At 51.0% G+C, this 12,234-nt stretch overlaps 2 protein-coding genes across 2 annotated transcripts; both read right to left on the bottom strand.

Annotated features, from left to right (window-relative positions):
• Window positions 1-463: 463 nt before the first annotated feature.
• Window positions 464-5,136, bottom strand: pla2g12b (phospholipase A2, group XIIB). Its single transcript, XM_047029328.1, has 4 exons — window positions 4,284-5,136; window positions 1,900-1,976; window positions 1,393-1,558; window positions 464-990 (listed from the first exon to the last, which is right to left on the bottom strand). The coding sequence occupies exons 1-4, from the start codon at window positions 5,134-5,136 to the stop codon at window positions 872-874; spliced, it is 1,215 nt and encodes a 404-aa protein (XP_046885284.1). The 3' UTR covers window positions 464-871.
• Window positions 5,137-7,475: 2,339 nt separating this feature from the next.
• LOC124473694 (uncharacterized protein C6orf118-like) lies at window positions 7,476-12,106 on the bottom strand. Its single transcript, XM_047029327.1, has 9 exons — window positions 12,060-12,106; window positions 11,001-11,653; window positions 10,647-10,769; window positions 9,096-9,152; window positions 8,661-8,788; window positions 8,484-8,542; window positions 8,128-8,321; window positions 7,770-7,823; window positions 7,476-7,541 (listed from the first exon to the last, which is right to left on the bottom strand). The coding sequence occupies exons 1-9, from the start codon at window positions 12,061-12,063 to the stop codon at window positions 7,476-7,478; spliced, it is 1,338 nt and encodes a 445-aa protein (XP_046885283.1). The 5' UTR covers window positions 12,064-12,106.
• Between the last annotated feature and the right edge of the window lie 128 nt (window positions 12,107-12,234).

Here is a 12,234-nt window from a genome sequence, read left to right as displayed (position 1 = left end):
CACAGTTCTCATTTATGTAACACAGTACCAAGGATCAGGGGCGGAGCCCCATCCTCCACAGGTAATGCGAATGCGCATCTTTTTATTTTTTTTGCATTAATTTGATTGCCAAATAGTTTTTTGAGCTTTATGTAATATACACCTTACGTTGGACTCATATTGTCATATTTCCCAAAATTGACAACCCATAAAGATTCAGGGTGTTTGAGAAAACCCCGAAGTCCCCCCTCCACTCTGCCCACGCCACAACACTCACGCTGCTCCGCCCACGGCGCCCACGCTGCCATGGACACTAACGTTCTGTTTCTGAAGGTTCTCCATTCTAACCAGAGGCTGATGAGCCTCTATCAGAGCACCATGCTGGCCAGCCACTCAGACGTACCTGAGGTGCATTTGATGTGACTCACAGTTGGCACTTATGTGACTAGTTCCTTGCTTTCATTCCAGTGGGTGAGACAAATCAAGTTCACCCCAAGTATTAAACAGCATATGTGAATGGTGACTGCCAGGTTCAGTGGAGCTGCAGCCCTGCCCCCTACTGGCCTCTAAGGCAGAGACAGAACACACCACGAGAGACAACTGGAAAATCAGAATAAAATATGCTGTGTACGACACCACACTGTCACAGTTTCCGAGAGAATGATTTTAAACATTGTTGATAACGTTCTCTACAAGAACATGTCATAATCACGGTCTTGTAGGGTATGTAGTCCAGTGAGAGAGCCATCCTCATGCACACACACCCTCACACACCCTCACACACACACCCTAGCACACACACCTTCACACACACCCTCACACACACACACACCCTCACACACACACACACACCCTCACACACCCTCACACTGCAGTAGTCCCAGCAGGTGTTCTAAAGCTCATCTCTCTCCTCGTCCTCGCAGTAGCAGGCCTCCCTCTGGCTGCTCATGTACGACCTGCAGCCCAGGGACCCAACCGTGTTGTGCAGGGCATCTGCCATCGACTCACATGCTGGGAGAGGAGGGGGAAGGAGGGGAGAGGGAGACATTCAGAATACAGATCGAGGCAGAGATGTACATCAAATGTGTGTTCTCCTGCTGGAGTGTGTGTGTGTGGTTGTGTGTGTGGTTGTGTGTGTGGTTGAGTGTGTGGTTGTGTGTGTGGTTGTGTGTGTGGTTGAGTGTGTGGTTGTGTGTGTGGTTGAGTGTGTGGTTGTGTGTGTGGTTGTGTGTGTGGTTGAGTGTGTGGTTGTGTGTGTGGTTGAGTGTGTCTGTTCTCCTGCTGGAGTGTGTGTGTGTGTTCTACCTGAGAATGTCTGTGTGTTCTCCTGCCTGAGTGCGTGTGTGTGTGGTTGAGTGTGTGGTTGTGTGTGTGTGTGTTCTCCTGCCTGAGTGCATGTGTGTGTGTTCTCACCTTGGACCTGGGACACAAAGCCCAGGCTCCTCTTCAGGTCGGTGCAGATGGCGTGGACGCACCAGCGGAACTTGGAGTCGCAGTGGGCCTTGCTGGAGCCGCAGGAGTCGTAGCAGGAGTCCAGCTGGTCACAGCAGCGCGTCATGGCAGGGATGCCCAGGTCCAGCTGCCAGGGACACGGGACACTTTAGTACCCACACACATACACACACACACACACATGCACACACACACCAGCACAAACACACACACACCAGCACAAACACACGTGCAAGCACATACTCCAATACAAAAGTACACACACACACACACGCGTACACACAGCAATGCAAAAACACGCATGCATGCACACACATCAGCCAAAAAACACACACACGTGCAGGCACACATGCACGCACACACACCAACACAAAATCACACACACACACACACGCAATTGGTAGTCAAGCCATTCGCCATGGTGTGCACAGTGGTGCTAATTAGTAAGCCACATACGGTGTCCGCTACCTGGAAGCCCAGTATGGAGTTGCTGCAGCCGTTGGGCTCAGGGATCTGGTAGCCTGGCCGGGGAACAGGCTCTTTACCTGGGGAGGGAGGAGCAACCACAGAGGTCGGGGGGGGGGGGGGGTGAGGGTAGAGGGGGTCATGGCAGAGGGGGTCAGGGGTCAAGGTAGAAGGGCTCAGGTCAGAGGTCAGAACTGGTGGTCAGGTCTAGGTTGAATGCATCAATGTTGAAACCAAGGAAGTTCTTATTTCACGAGAGCAGCTGTGACTCAACGGAACGCGCATTTGGCTAAACACCTAACGGTGGCTAACTGCTGCTCATTAGAGCATCCACCATAATACAGCATTTTAGTTAGCCAAACCTTGGCCCGTGTCAGTTAACTTCAAAATACCAAAGGTTCCTGGGTAAATCAGTTGTCGTGTCTCATCCTTCATGTGTTGATCGCAGGGTCAGTCCTGAAACAGTCTCATAGCTACATCATGGCACATGAAAGAAACTGAGGGCTGTTTGATTTGTGTCCCAGCTGGCACTTACAGGACTCATCCGTTGGTTTCGTTACAGTGGGTGAGACAAATCCAGTACGCCCTAGTTTATTTGCTGATGACGGTAGTCATCGTAGCCGGACAGCTGCCTGGCCTCTTTTCTGAGGTAATGCAGTAGTTACGATGTCTGGGTTATGGTTACCTTATGCAAGTGTGAAGCTAGTTCTAATTACCTGGTTATAGTTCTGGTTGCCTGGTGCTAGTCTGAAACTAGTTCTGGTTACCTGGTTCTAGTCTGAAGCTAGTTCTGGTTACCTGGTGCTAGTTCTGGTTACCTGGTGCTAGTCTGAAGCTAGTTCTGGTTACCTGGTGCTAGTGTGATGCTAGTTCTGGTCACCTGGTGCTAGTTGTGATGCTAGTTCTGGTTACCTGGTGCATGTCTGAAGCTTGTTCTGGATACCTGGTGCTAGTTCTGGTTACCTGGTGCAAGTCTGGTTACCTGGTGCTAGTGTGATGCTAGTTCTGGTCACCTGGTGCTAGTTGTGATGCTAGTTCTGTTTACCTGGTGCAAGTCTGGTTACCTGGTGCTAGTGTGATGCTAGTTCTGGTTACCTGGTGCTAGTCTGAAGCTAGTTCTGGTTACCTGGTGCTAGTCTGAAGCTTGTTCTGGTTACCTGGTGCTAGTCTGAAGCTAGTTCTGGTTACCTGGTGCTAGTCTGAAGCTTGTTCTGGTTACCTGGTGCTAGTTGTGATGCTAGTTCTGGTCACCTGGTAATAGTTGTGATGCTAGTTCTGGTTACCTGGTGCTAGTTCTGGTTACCTGGTGCTAGTGAGAAGCTACTTTTTGGGCTACCTGGTGATTGTGACACCAGATAGTGAACCTACAAGCTGACTTACATTTGCATTTAGTCATTTAGCAGACGCTCTTATCCAGAGTGACTTACAGTAAGTACAGGGACATTCCCCCCGAGGCAACTAGGGTAAAGTGCCTTGTCCAAGGACACAACTTCATTAAGCACGGCTGGGAATCAAACCGGCAACCTTCTGATTAATAGCCCCATTCTCTAACCGCTCAGCTATCTAAGCCATGACTTGGGTTGCATAGTAGCCTGAGGAACTACCTGTCTGTAGGTGTTTATGCAAGCCCCAGGTCTGTGCACCCTGCATCTCCAGCAGGTGACCTCTGGGTTCTCTATCTGCCTTGTGTAACAGCAGAGCACAGCTTGTCCACTCAGCTATCTGTCTGATAAGAGCCTTAGGGAGGATGGATGCTTGTACTGTACATCCCACACCACAGTCCAGGGCACAGATAGTTCGTTCTGTTAGGGCTCAGTTCGTTATCAACAGATAGTTCACACAGATATGAAAGACAGTCAGTGCAGTTTTTTGACAGAGTGAGGCGGTTGAGGTATGACACGTGGATGTGTGTAAGTAGCTGCAGGGGCGACACATTAAGTGAGGATTGATGTATGACCTCAAACATGACCTTGGATGCTGGATCCCAGACAGCAATATTTCTGTCTGGTACACAGACAGCTACATTCCCACATTTCTTTTATGATCATTTTTGTCCTTTGTTGGACAGAGACATTTAGGTATAGACAGGAAAGGTAGGTCAGAGGGGAAGACACGCAGAAATGTCCCGAGCTGGAATCGAACCCGGGCTGCTGCATTAAGGCACACACACACTCAAACTTAAAGCTACAGTCACACAGATACACAGTCATAGCTACAGTCATACAGACACACAGTCATAGCTACAGTCATACAGATACACACTCATAACTACAGTCATACAGACACACACTCAGAACTACAGTCACACATACACACTCATACCTACTGTCACCAGCCAGTCACACACACACACACTCAGTGTGACTCAGGTAAGACTCAGGTCTTACCGTGTCGGCAGCGGTACTGGCACACACCGTCGCGCCCCCCCACCATCTCCACCAGGGAGTCAAAGTAGCCGTTGACGGCCTGGAAGCTGTTTCTGATGGAGCTCAGGCCCCAGGAAGACTCCTCCACCACGGGCAGGTGCATGGACGGGGCCAGCTCCTTCAGATGCTCCAGCTGCTCCAGGGCCTCCAAATGCTCCAGGGCCTCCAGGACCTCTGGGAGGCCCTCTATCGGGTCATCCTGGGTGTCAGCCACAGGGGCCTCCACGGCCAGGCCTTCCCCAGCAGCAGGCTCCTCCGCTGGGGTGTCTTCAGCAGGGCTCCCCTGGGTGGGGGCCTCCTGGCCTGGGGTCTCGTGGCCCAGCGCCTCCTCAGCCAGGAGCTCCGGGGCAGGGATGTCTGCAGCGGCATGCCCTGCAGGACTGTCTTCAACCAATGGGCTGTCAGCAACGGGCTGATCAGCCAAAGAGGAATCAGCAGCATCAGATGCAGGGATGTCTTCAATTAGATCCTCAACCAATGGACTGTCAGAATCGGGCTCCTCGACCAATAGGCTGTCAGTGGCCGGGCTGTTTGCTTCAGGCTCGCTTGGTACTGTTTGAGGGTCGACCGGTGAGTTCCCCCCAGCAGACTCCTCCAGACCGTCTGTCTCCTGGCCCACTATGGGCTCTGCTACGGGGGAGTCGTCCTCCATCACCCCCTCCACCTCCAGGGGGTCCACCGGAGTCGGGTCCAGGACAGCAGCCTGGGGAGCTGGGGTGTCCTCGCTGGAAGAGCTCTTGTAGAGACCCAGGGTGGCTGTCATCCCCAGAGAGAGGCTGAGCAGCAGGAGGATTAGTGTCCGGAGGGGCAACATGGCGACGCGGAGGGGTCGCAGATGAGAAGGAGATAGCACGGTGGGTTATGGAGGAGTTGCTGACGGAAAGGGAGAACCTCGGACACTGAGCAGAGAACGTAAACACACTGTGTTCATACGAGATCGGGGACACGGGACTTTGACCTGTGATTAGCCTAGGCAGACAGCGAGGCACAGCCTTCAGCTGGGTGTAAAGGTCACCAGATATCTCCCTGAACGAGTCCTCTTCTCTCACCCTGCTCCTCTTCCCTCCCTCTCTCTCTCTCTCTCTCTCTCTCTTTCTCTCTCTCTCTCTCTCTCTCTCTCTCTCTCTCTCTCTCTCTCTCTCTCTCTCCTTGTTCAACCTTCCCCGTTCTCTCAATCAGTAATTCTCCTCTGTCATCACAGACTAATTTAATCAGTGTTCCCTCGGCTTTCTAAAGAGATCAGATCACACTACACTGACCGAACTTGTGTTCATGGAAGGAAAAGGTCTAGTTTGATCTCTGTCACTGTGTTGGATTGGATTGGATCAGTGCAAACAGAGACTTGATTGGGCCAATCAAAGATATCTGGCAGTTACTGTGTCTTCTGAATAAAACTACCCCAGGGAAGGCAATGCAGTTAAAATGTCCTCCTGAGCTGTGAAAACATCCTTCTGCATACATTAATCATTCATCAAATTAATTAAGCTTCCTAACAAAGTTCCTACAGGGTATTGACTGCAGAGGCGATCCAGGATTACGTAATGTGGCTTAATGATACACCTCTACTGCTCCCTGGTGTCAGAAGAAGGGTAGTGCTGGTGACAGACGGTTAGCGGCGTATCTGTTCATTTATCTCTGGGTTCCCTATCAGGGTGGCTTGTGGGCTGTGGTGTTGCTCAGTATCAGTCAGTGTGCAGCTGGGCCACTGACACAATCACTGGGTTGTACAAGACTGAACACAAACGAGTCTCATATCTACACCCCATCAACTGACCCAGAACTAGAAACCTTCCATGAGAACAAACTGTCCTTTAGGGTAAAAGCATCTACAAAATGAATACAACTTAAAACTGTACACATGAAGTGACACTGTGCCTTTAATAATGCTGATAACCAGTTATGCTATGAAAGATAACAACAATTGATTTATCCTATCATGCTTTAATAGAGAAACACCCGATTTAGTCACCTGACCTGATAAAGCTGTGTGAGTTGGAGACTTGATGGGAGTTGTTCTAGTGGCTGTTTATGAGAGGGGGTGGATAGCTCCATGTGCCACATGTTGTGGACCTGAACACCCTGTGCTTGTGAGGTGGTGATGTTGCAGAGTAAAGTCTGGAGCAGGGGGCCTACTGTACTCTACACTGAGGGTGGGATCGTGGGTTGATATTGGCCTGCTACTGAGTTGTACTTGTGGCAAGTTGTCATTTTAAAACATCGATAATAAAAATGTGTTTATTTAGCGGACTGTTTAATCCAACATGATGTACAAAGGCAGATTAGAATCTGCTACCTCATGATCTGCAGTCAAATGCTCTAACCACTGCTCTATCAAGACAAGATGATGCATACTCATCCCAGTACTCACAGCCAACCAGGTCGCTTTAATATTTAATGATATGATAGAAACACCCAGAAACTACATCTTGCTGTGAATGTTGGCGCCTCCTGTGATGTCAGGAGGTTCCTCAGGAGAACCCGGTAGAGATCAGCCTAGAAGGTTCTGTTCAGAGAAAGACACAACTCTGGGTCAGGTTCTATCGCTGGGGTTCTAGTGTGGTTCCCCTACTACTGTTTCAATACCTTTTTAGGGGATATTTTACTTTCCTGTTACTGAATAGGTTTTCAAATGGGTACTGTAGGGTTCTCTCAATAATGGTGTCCAATAGCTGGCTGAGTTTCAAGAGGAACTGTAGGGATCTACTGTGATATGTTTGGGGTTCTCTTACTGTTGGGATTCTATTCCTCATCGTTCCTTAGAGAGTTCCAGATCTGGTCACACACCCGCCTGCAAATAGACACATGGTAGCCATAGCAACAGAGGTCAGACTGATTCACACCCTGACAGGATGACCATAGCAACAACACTGCCCCTCTACTTAAGCCCCAACACTGTGATCATAGCAATATCACCCATCCTCACCTTAAATCCCAACAGTGCGTCCATAACAACAACACCCCTCCTCTCCTTCTGCCCCAACACTGTGACCATAGCAACAACACCCATCCTCTTCTTAAACCCCAACACTGTGACCATAGCAACAACACCTATCCTCTCCTTAAGCCCCAACACTGTGTCCACAGCACTGTGACTTTGTAACAGCCCCTTCAGAGCAGCTGTGTTGCCAGGACGACCCACGAGGCACACCGTACTTACGCTGTCTCGTCCTGGCTCACTCCTGCTTGGGTCATCACCATGGATATGTGTCCCTCCAGCTCCTGAGGATGGACAGGGAGAGGAGACGTTAGAGGTTCTATAGGCAGCTACCAAAACACTGGCTTATCTAGTAAGGCTAATGATCAGTAATTGCAAACTATGCAGTTAGAAAACTAGTGATGATCACTTTTGGTTTGACTGTGTCAACACAGCTGTGTTGTACTGTTCTATAACCCAGGTTTGGGAGATCCAGCGTAACAGGACAGACAGGTGCAGCAGGGAGCCCTTGCCTTGTTGGTGGTCCTGTAGCGATCACTGGAGGCCAGCAGTCTCATGACCTCTGCCTGGGGGGGGGACACAAACGTCACGCCCACACACAGCTGAAAGATGGCCGCTCTGCATCCAGCCGCAGACTGGCTGACTCATCCAGATCTAGCAGCTGATTGAATGGGTTTGGGGCTGGAAACGTTCAACTTTCACTCAGCACTCTCTCCTACCTCCCCCTCCCCCTTCCCGTGTACACACACACACCCACGTGTACACACACCTACACACACACCCACGTGTACACACACCTACACACACACCCACGTGTACACACACCTACACACACGCCCACGTACATCCAGCAGCAGGGTTCCGCCTCACCTTGGTGTCTCTGATGCACCTCTCGATGGCGCTGGTGGTGATGGTGGACACCATGGTGTCCCTGATCTCCGTCTCCAGCTGCTGCACCTCTTGCCACGTGTCCCAGACCTGCCGCCTGTGGGGCTGCACGCGGTCCAGGGGACCGACGCACGCCTCGGCCTGCGGCGTCGCAGCCTCCACCCTGCTGCCAGCCCCTGGAGAGACAGACTAGTAGGGAGGTGGGGGGCAGGCAGGCAGGGAGGGGGGAGGCAGGGAAGGAGGTGGGAGGGAGGGAGGCAGGCAGGCAGGGAGGGGGGAGGGAGGCAGGGAAGGAGGCAGGGAGGAAGAGCGTCTGGTCTGAGAGTGGTCTGACTGACCTTTGCCCTCTGGTATTCCCATGAGTCCATCACGAGAGAGCCGGAACTCCTCCCTGACTCTGTGAGGACAAAAGTGACAGGTGTAGCTCAGCGGTAGAGCATTCAGCACAGAGGACGCTGGTTCAAATCCCCCCTGTATGCCGTTTAGATTCTGGGTTCTGGAGCTGGCCTCTATACCTGTCGTTCTCCTCCAGGGCCCTCCTCGCCTCTTCCCCCAGCCTGGAGACCTCCTGGCAGGCTTCCTGCAGCTCGGCTGCCCCCTCTATCCCCCCCTCCTCGAGGGCCTCGAGAGGAGCCAGCACAGACTACAACACACACAGCCCATAACCATGAAAAAAAATACTAAACACACACACGCAGCACATAACCATGTAACAAAAACAAAAAAAACACACACCGATGTAAAAACACACATGCACAGCACTCATACATATAAACATACATCAACCCATGTACTGTACACACACACACACACACACACACACACATACACACACAGCTTTAAACACATCAACCTCATTATCAAAACAACCCCATGCTGAAAGACACGTTTCAGGAATTCTGTTTCCCCAGCCCTCTGAGGGTGTGTTATTATGGGATGTGTCTGGTTACCGAGTTGGGAGCAGATTGAGCGTCCAGGAGGGAGGTCACGTAGAGGTCGTACTCTGTCTGGAGAGGAGCAGAGAGGAGCAGAGAGGAACAGAGAGGAGCAGAGAGGAGAGGTGAACACAGAGGAACAGCACGTCCAGGAAGTTTGCAGACACTGTGTAATGGAAGGATGCTGTAATAACACCGATTATTTATTCAATAGCAACAATACTTAAGAGTTCTCTATGACCAGGTCTGTCGGAGGACACCAAACATACACTGCCTTATCCAGTCTGTCGGAAGACACCAAACATACACTGCCTTATCCAGTCTGTCGGAAGACACCAAACATACACTGCCTTATCCAGTTTCGGAAGAAAATCAAAGACCACTGCACCTTTTTCTTTCATTTTCATTTCATTCTACTTTCATTAAAGGGGTCATACAATGATTTTATAGGGTATTTCACACTGTTCCTTGAGGTCTGAATAGGGTATGTAACATTGGTTGGGCTGAAAATGGCCCGGGTGCTGTTCTATGCACCTCAATGCAACTCTGTGAAATAGCCCTAGAATGAAACAAAGAGTTTTCTCTGTTTTATGGTATGCTCATGAATATTTAGATGAGCTGCACACTGATTGGTTGGTTTACAATGAGCGAAGCTGCGGAGCAAAGATGCAACATAGCCAAACATGCATTGTGAATTGTAGATGTACATGACAACACAGGTTAGTTATTTGAATGAAACACAATGAAAATGAAATAACGTTAGCCCCATTGCCAATAAACGTGCTAGTAACGGGCTAGTAATCAGAAGATTGCCGGATCGATTCCCCGCCGTGCAAAATGATGTTGTGTCCTTGGGCAAGGCACTTCACCCTACTTGCTTGGGGGGAATGTCCCTGTACTTACTGTAAGTCGCTCTGGATAAAAGCGTCTGCTAAATGACTAAATGTAAATGTGCATATGCTAGATACAGGAGACTTTAGTATTGCTAATAACTGTTAGCGACAAAATTATACAGCCTGTGGTTGTGATGAGCATACGGTCGGATGTGTATGTACATTTTGGGGCGTGACAAAAGGTACAGTGCGTGTTCACTAATGTTACGACAGGCTCCTACACTTAGAACAAATTCATTCCTTCAGTTTACTGACTATTATATTAAACGTAAGTTTCCTTGATGTCCTAAAACCCAATATCAAGGTAGTGCTCCGCCTACTAAATACTTTATTATAAATTATCCTGCTCTCCTCCCTCCCTCCCTCCCTCCCTCCCTCCCTCCCTCCCTCCCTCCCTCCCTCCCTCCCTCCCTCCCTCCCTCCCTTCTTCCCTCCCCCCCCCCCCCCTCCCTCCCTCCCTCCCCCCTCCCTCCCTCCCTCCCTCCCTCCCTCCCTCCCTCCCTCCCTCCCTCCCTCCCTCCTCTTTTTGGGTGAATGATGACGTGAGTAGGGAGGTATTCACTGTTCCACTTCCCCAGTTTGCTCCGGGGACTGTCTCCCCTGTTTCTCCTAGATCCGATCTGAAACCCTTTCTAGCTAGACTAACATGCAGAAGCAGAGGAGATGGAAAAACCTTGATTTCCCCCAGGATGTCCCCAAATACCGGCGAGCCGTTACACACATCATCAAAGACGTCACCAAACACCCTGAGACGCTCTCGACTGGGCCAGCTCTGGTCTGGTAGCTTCGCCAGCTCCTGAAGATGAAACACACACACGTACACACACGAACACACGAACACACACACACACACGTGCACACACAGACACACACACGTACACACACAGACACACACATGTACACACATGTACACTCACACAGACGTATACGCACACACACACACCTGACAGTGAAAACCTGTGCTGAGGCTGCTCCAGAAAGATCTAGACCTCCAGTTAGAGACCTGAACCCTCCACCCAGCCCTTACCCTGGCTAGCCTCCTGGCATGCCTGTCTGCAGCCTGGCTGCCCGCCACGCAGCCCCTGCCCTGCAGCCCCTGCCTCCCCACCACCAGCCTGTCAAACTGCCTCATCATCTTCAGCTGGTCTCGCTTGGTCACGCCGGCCAGGTAAGACTGTGTCCTCCAGAAGTGGTCCTGAATCCCTGGGCTCTCCCCTGGGGCTGCCTGGGTCTGGCCCAGGGCTGCAGGCCTGACCAGGAACAACTCCCATGTGTCCACAACTGTCTGAGGTCCGCTTTGTTTGCCCTGCGTGGTCAGGGTGTCTGTGAGAGAGGCCATTGGGGGGTCGTCCGTCTCTGGTTCGGTCCGGCCGTGCTTCAGCAGGGTCGTAGCCAGGGTGAACTCACACAGGGCCCCCTTCATCCTGTCAGCCTGCGTCTGAACCTGCTGGCCGCCCGGGGTCTGGGGGCTAGAGGGCTGGGGTCCCTCCACCCTCTCTGACGTGGCCCATATGGGTGTGCTGGGGTGGGGCTGGTGCTGGGCCAGGCTGTGGGGGCCAAGGTGCCCGCTGCTGTAGGTCAGGATGTCAGCTTTGTGAGCTGTCTCTGCGGCCAGGAGTAGGGCCTGGAGCTGGCCACGGGTGTGGGGGCCCCTCAATAGAGGAGAGGCGGGGGAGGACGCTTAGGGCACAGAGACAGTAACACTGCATCATGGGATCAAAGTCCTCGTTTTAAGAGGTATTTTAGGAATGGAGGGGAGGGAACAGATTATGGCGTTTTCTACTGTGCTGTGTGTCAGCATGTTCAGATTTACCCCTGCTATTCATATCGGATGATCATTAATTTAGAGTGGTGACGTCTGAAGTAGCCTACATTATACATGAATTTGGGCCAAGCCACCGAGGGCAGGTGCCAGGTAGAATTCCGAATTACTGTACTGTAGCCAGGCATAAATCGTACTGTATTAAATCTGAGCTAGTGCTAGTTAGCTAATAACTTTACATGATGGGCGACAAATTGCATTTCACTAAAGCACGTTAGCTCCAAACATGTGCCCAATTAAGAAAAGTATACCGTTTATACTCACACATATTCTTGGATGTGTCCAGTTGTGGTTTATTTAGTAAATAGCGTTGTGTCCAGTCCAGACAGAGTAACTAATAAAAACGAGTTAAAATCTCGTCGGTTGTCAGGGGATATACCACGTCAACAAGCCACGGGGTGGCGAACGCACGCCACGAACCCATCGGTTGCAGGAGCTA

This window comes from Hypomesus transpacificus, chromosome 11, assembly GCF_021917145.1.
Source record: "Hypomesus transpacificus isolate Combined female chromosome 11, fHypTra1, whole genome shotgun sequence".
Taxonomy (NCBI): Eukaryota; Metazoa; Chordata; class Actinopteri; order Osmeriformes; family Osmeridae; genus Hypomesus; species Hypomesus transpacificus.
The sequence above is the reverse complement of the archived record's forward strand: the minus strand, read 5'-3'. Positions and strand labels throughout refer to the sequence as shown.

Coding starts and splice junctions, on each gene's coding strand:
- pla2g12b (XM_047029328.1), bottom strand. CDS start 5,136: ATGTTGCCCCTCCGGACACTAATCCTCCTGCTGCTCAGCCTCTCTCTG. Junction 1,559..1,899: donor ACTCCATACTGGGCTTCCAG/GTAGCGGACACC, acceptor TGTCCCTGGCAG/CTGGACCTGGGCATCCCTGC. Junction 991..1,392: donor CTTTGTGTCCCAGGTCCAAG/GTGAGAACACAC, acceptor CTCCTCTCCCAG/CATGTGAGTCGATGGCAGAT.
- LOC124473694 (XM_047029327.1), bottom strand. Junction 9,153..10,646: donor ACATCCTGGGGGAAATCAAG/GTTTTTCCATCT, acceptor GCTCCTCTCCAG/ACAGAGTACGACCTCTACGT. Junction 8,789..9,095: donor CTCAATCTGCTCCCAACTCG/GTAACCAGACAC, acceptor TGTGTGTTGTAG/TCTGTGCTGGCTCCTCTCGA.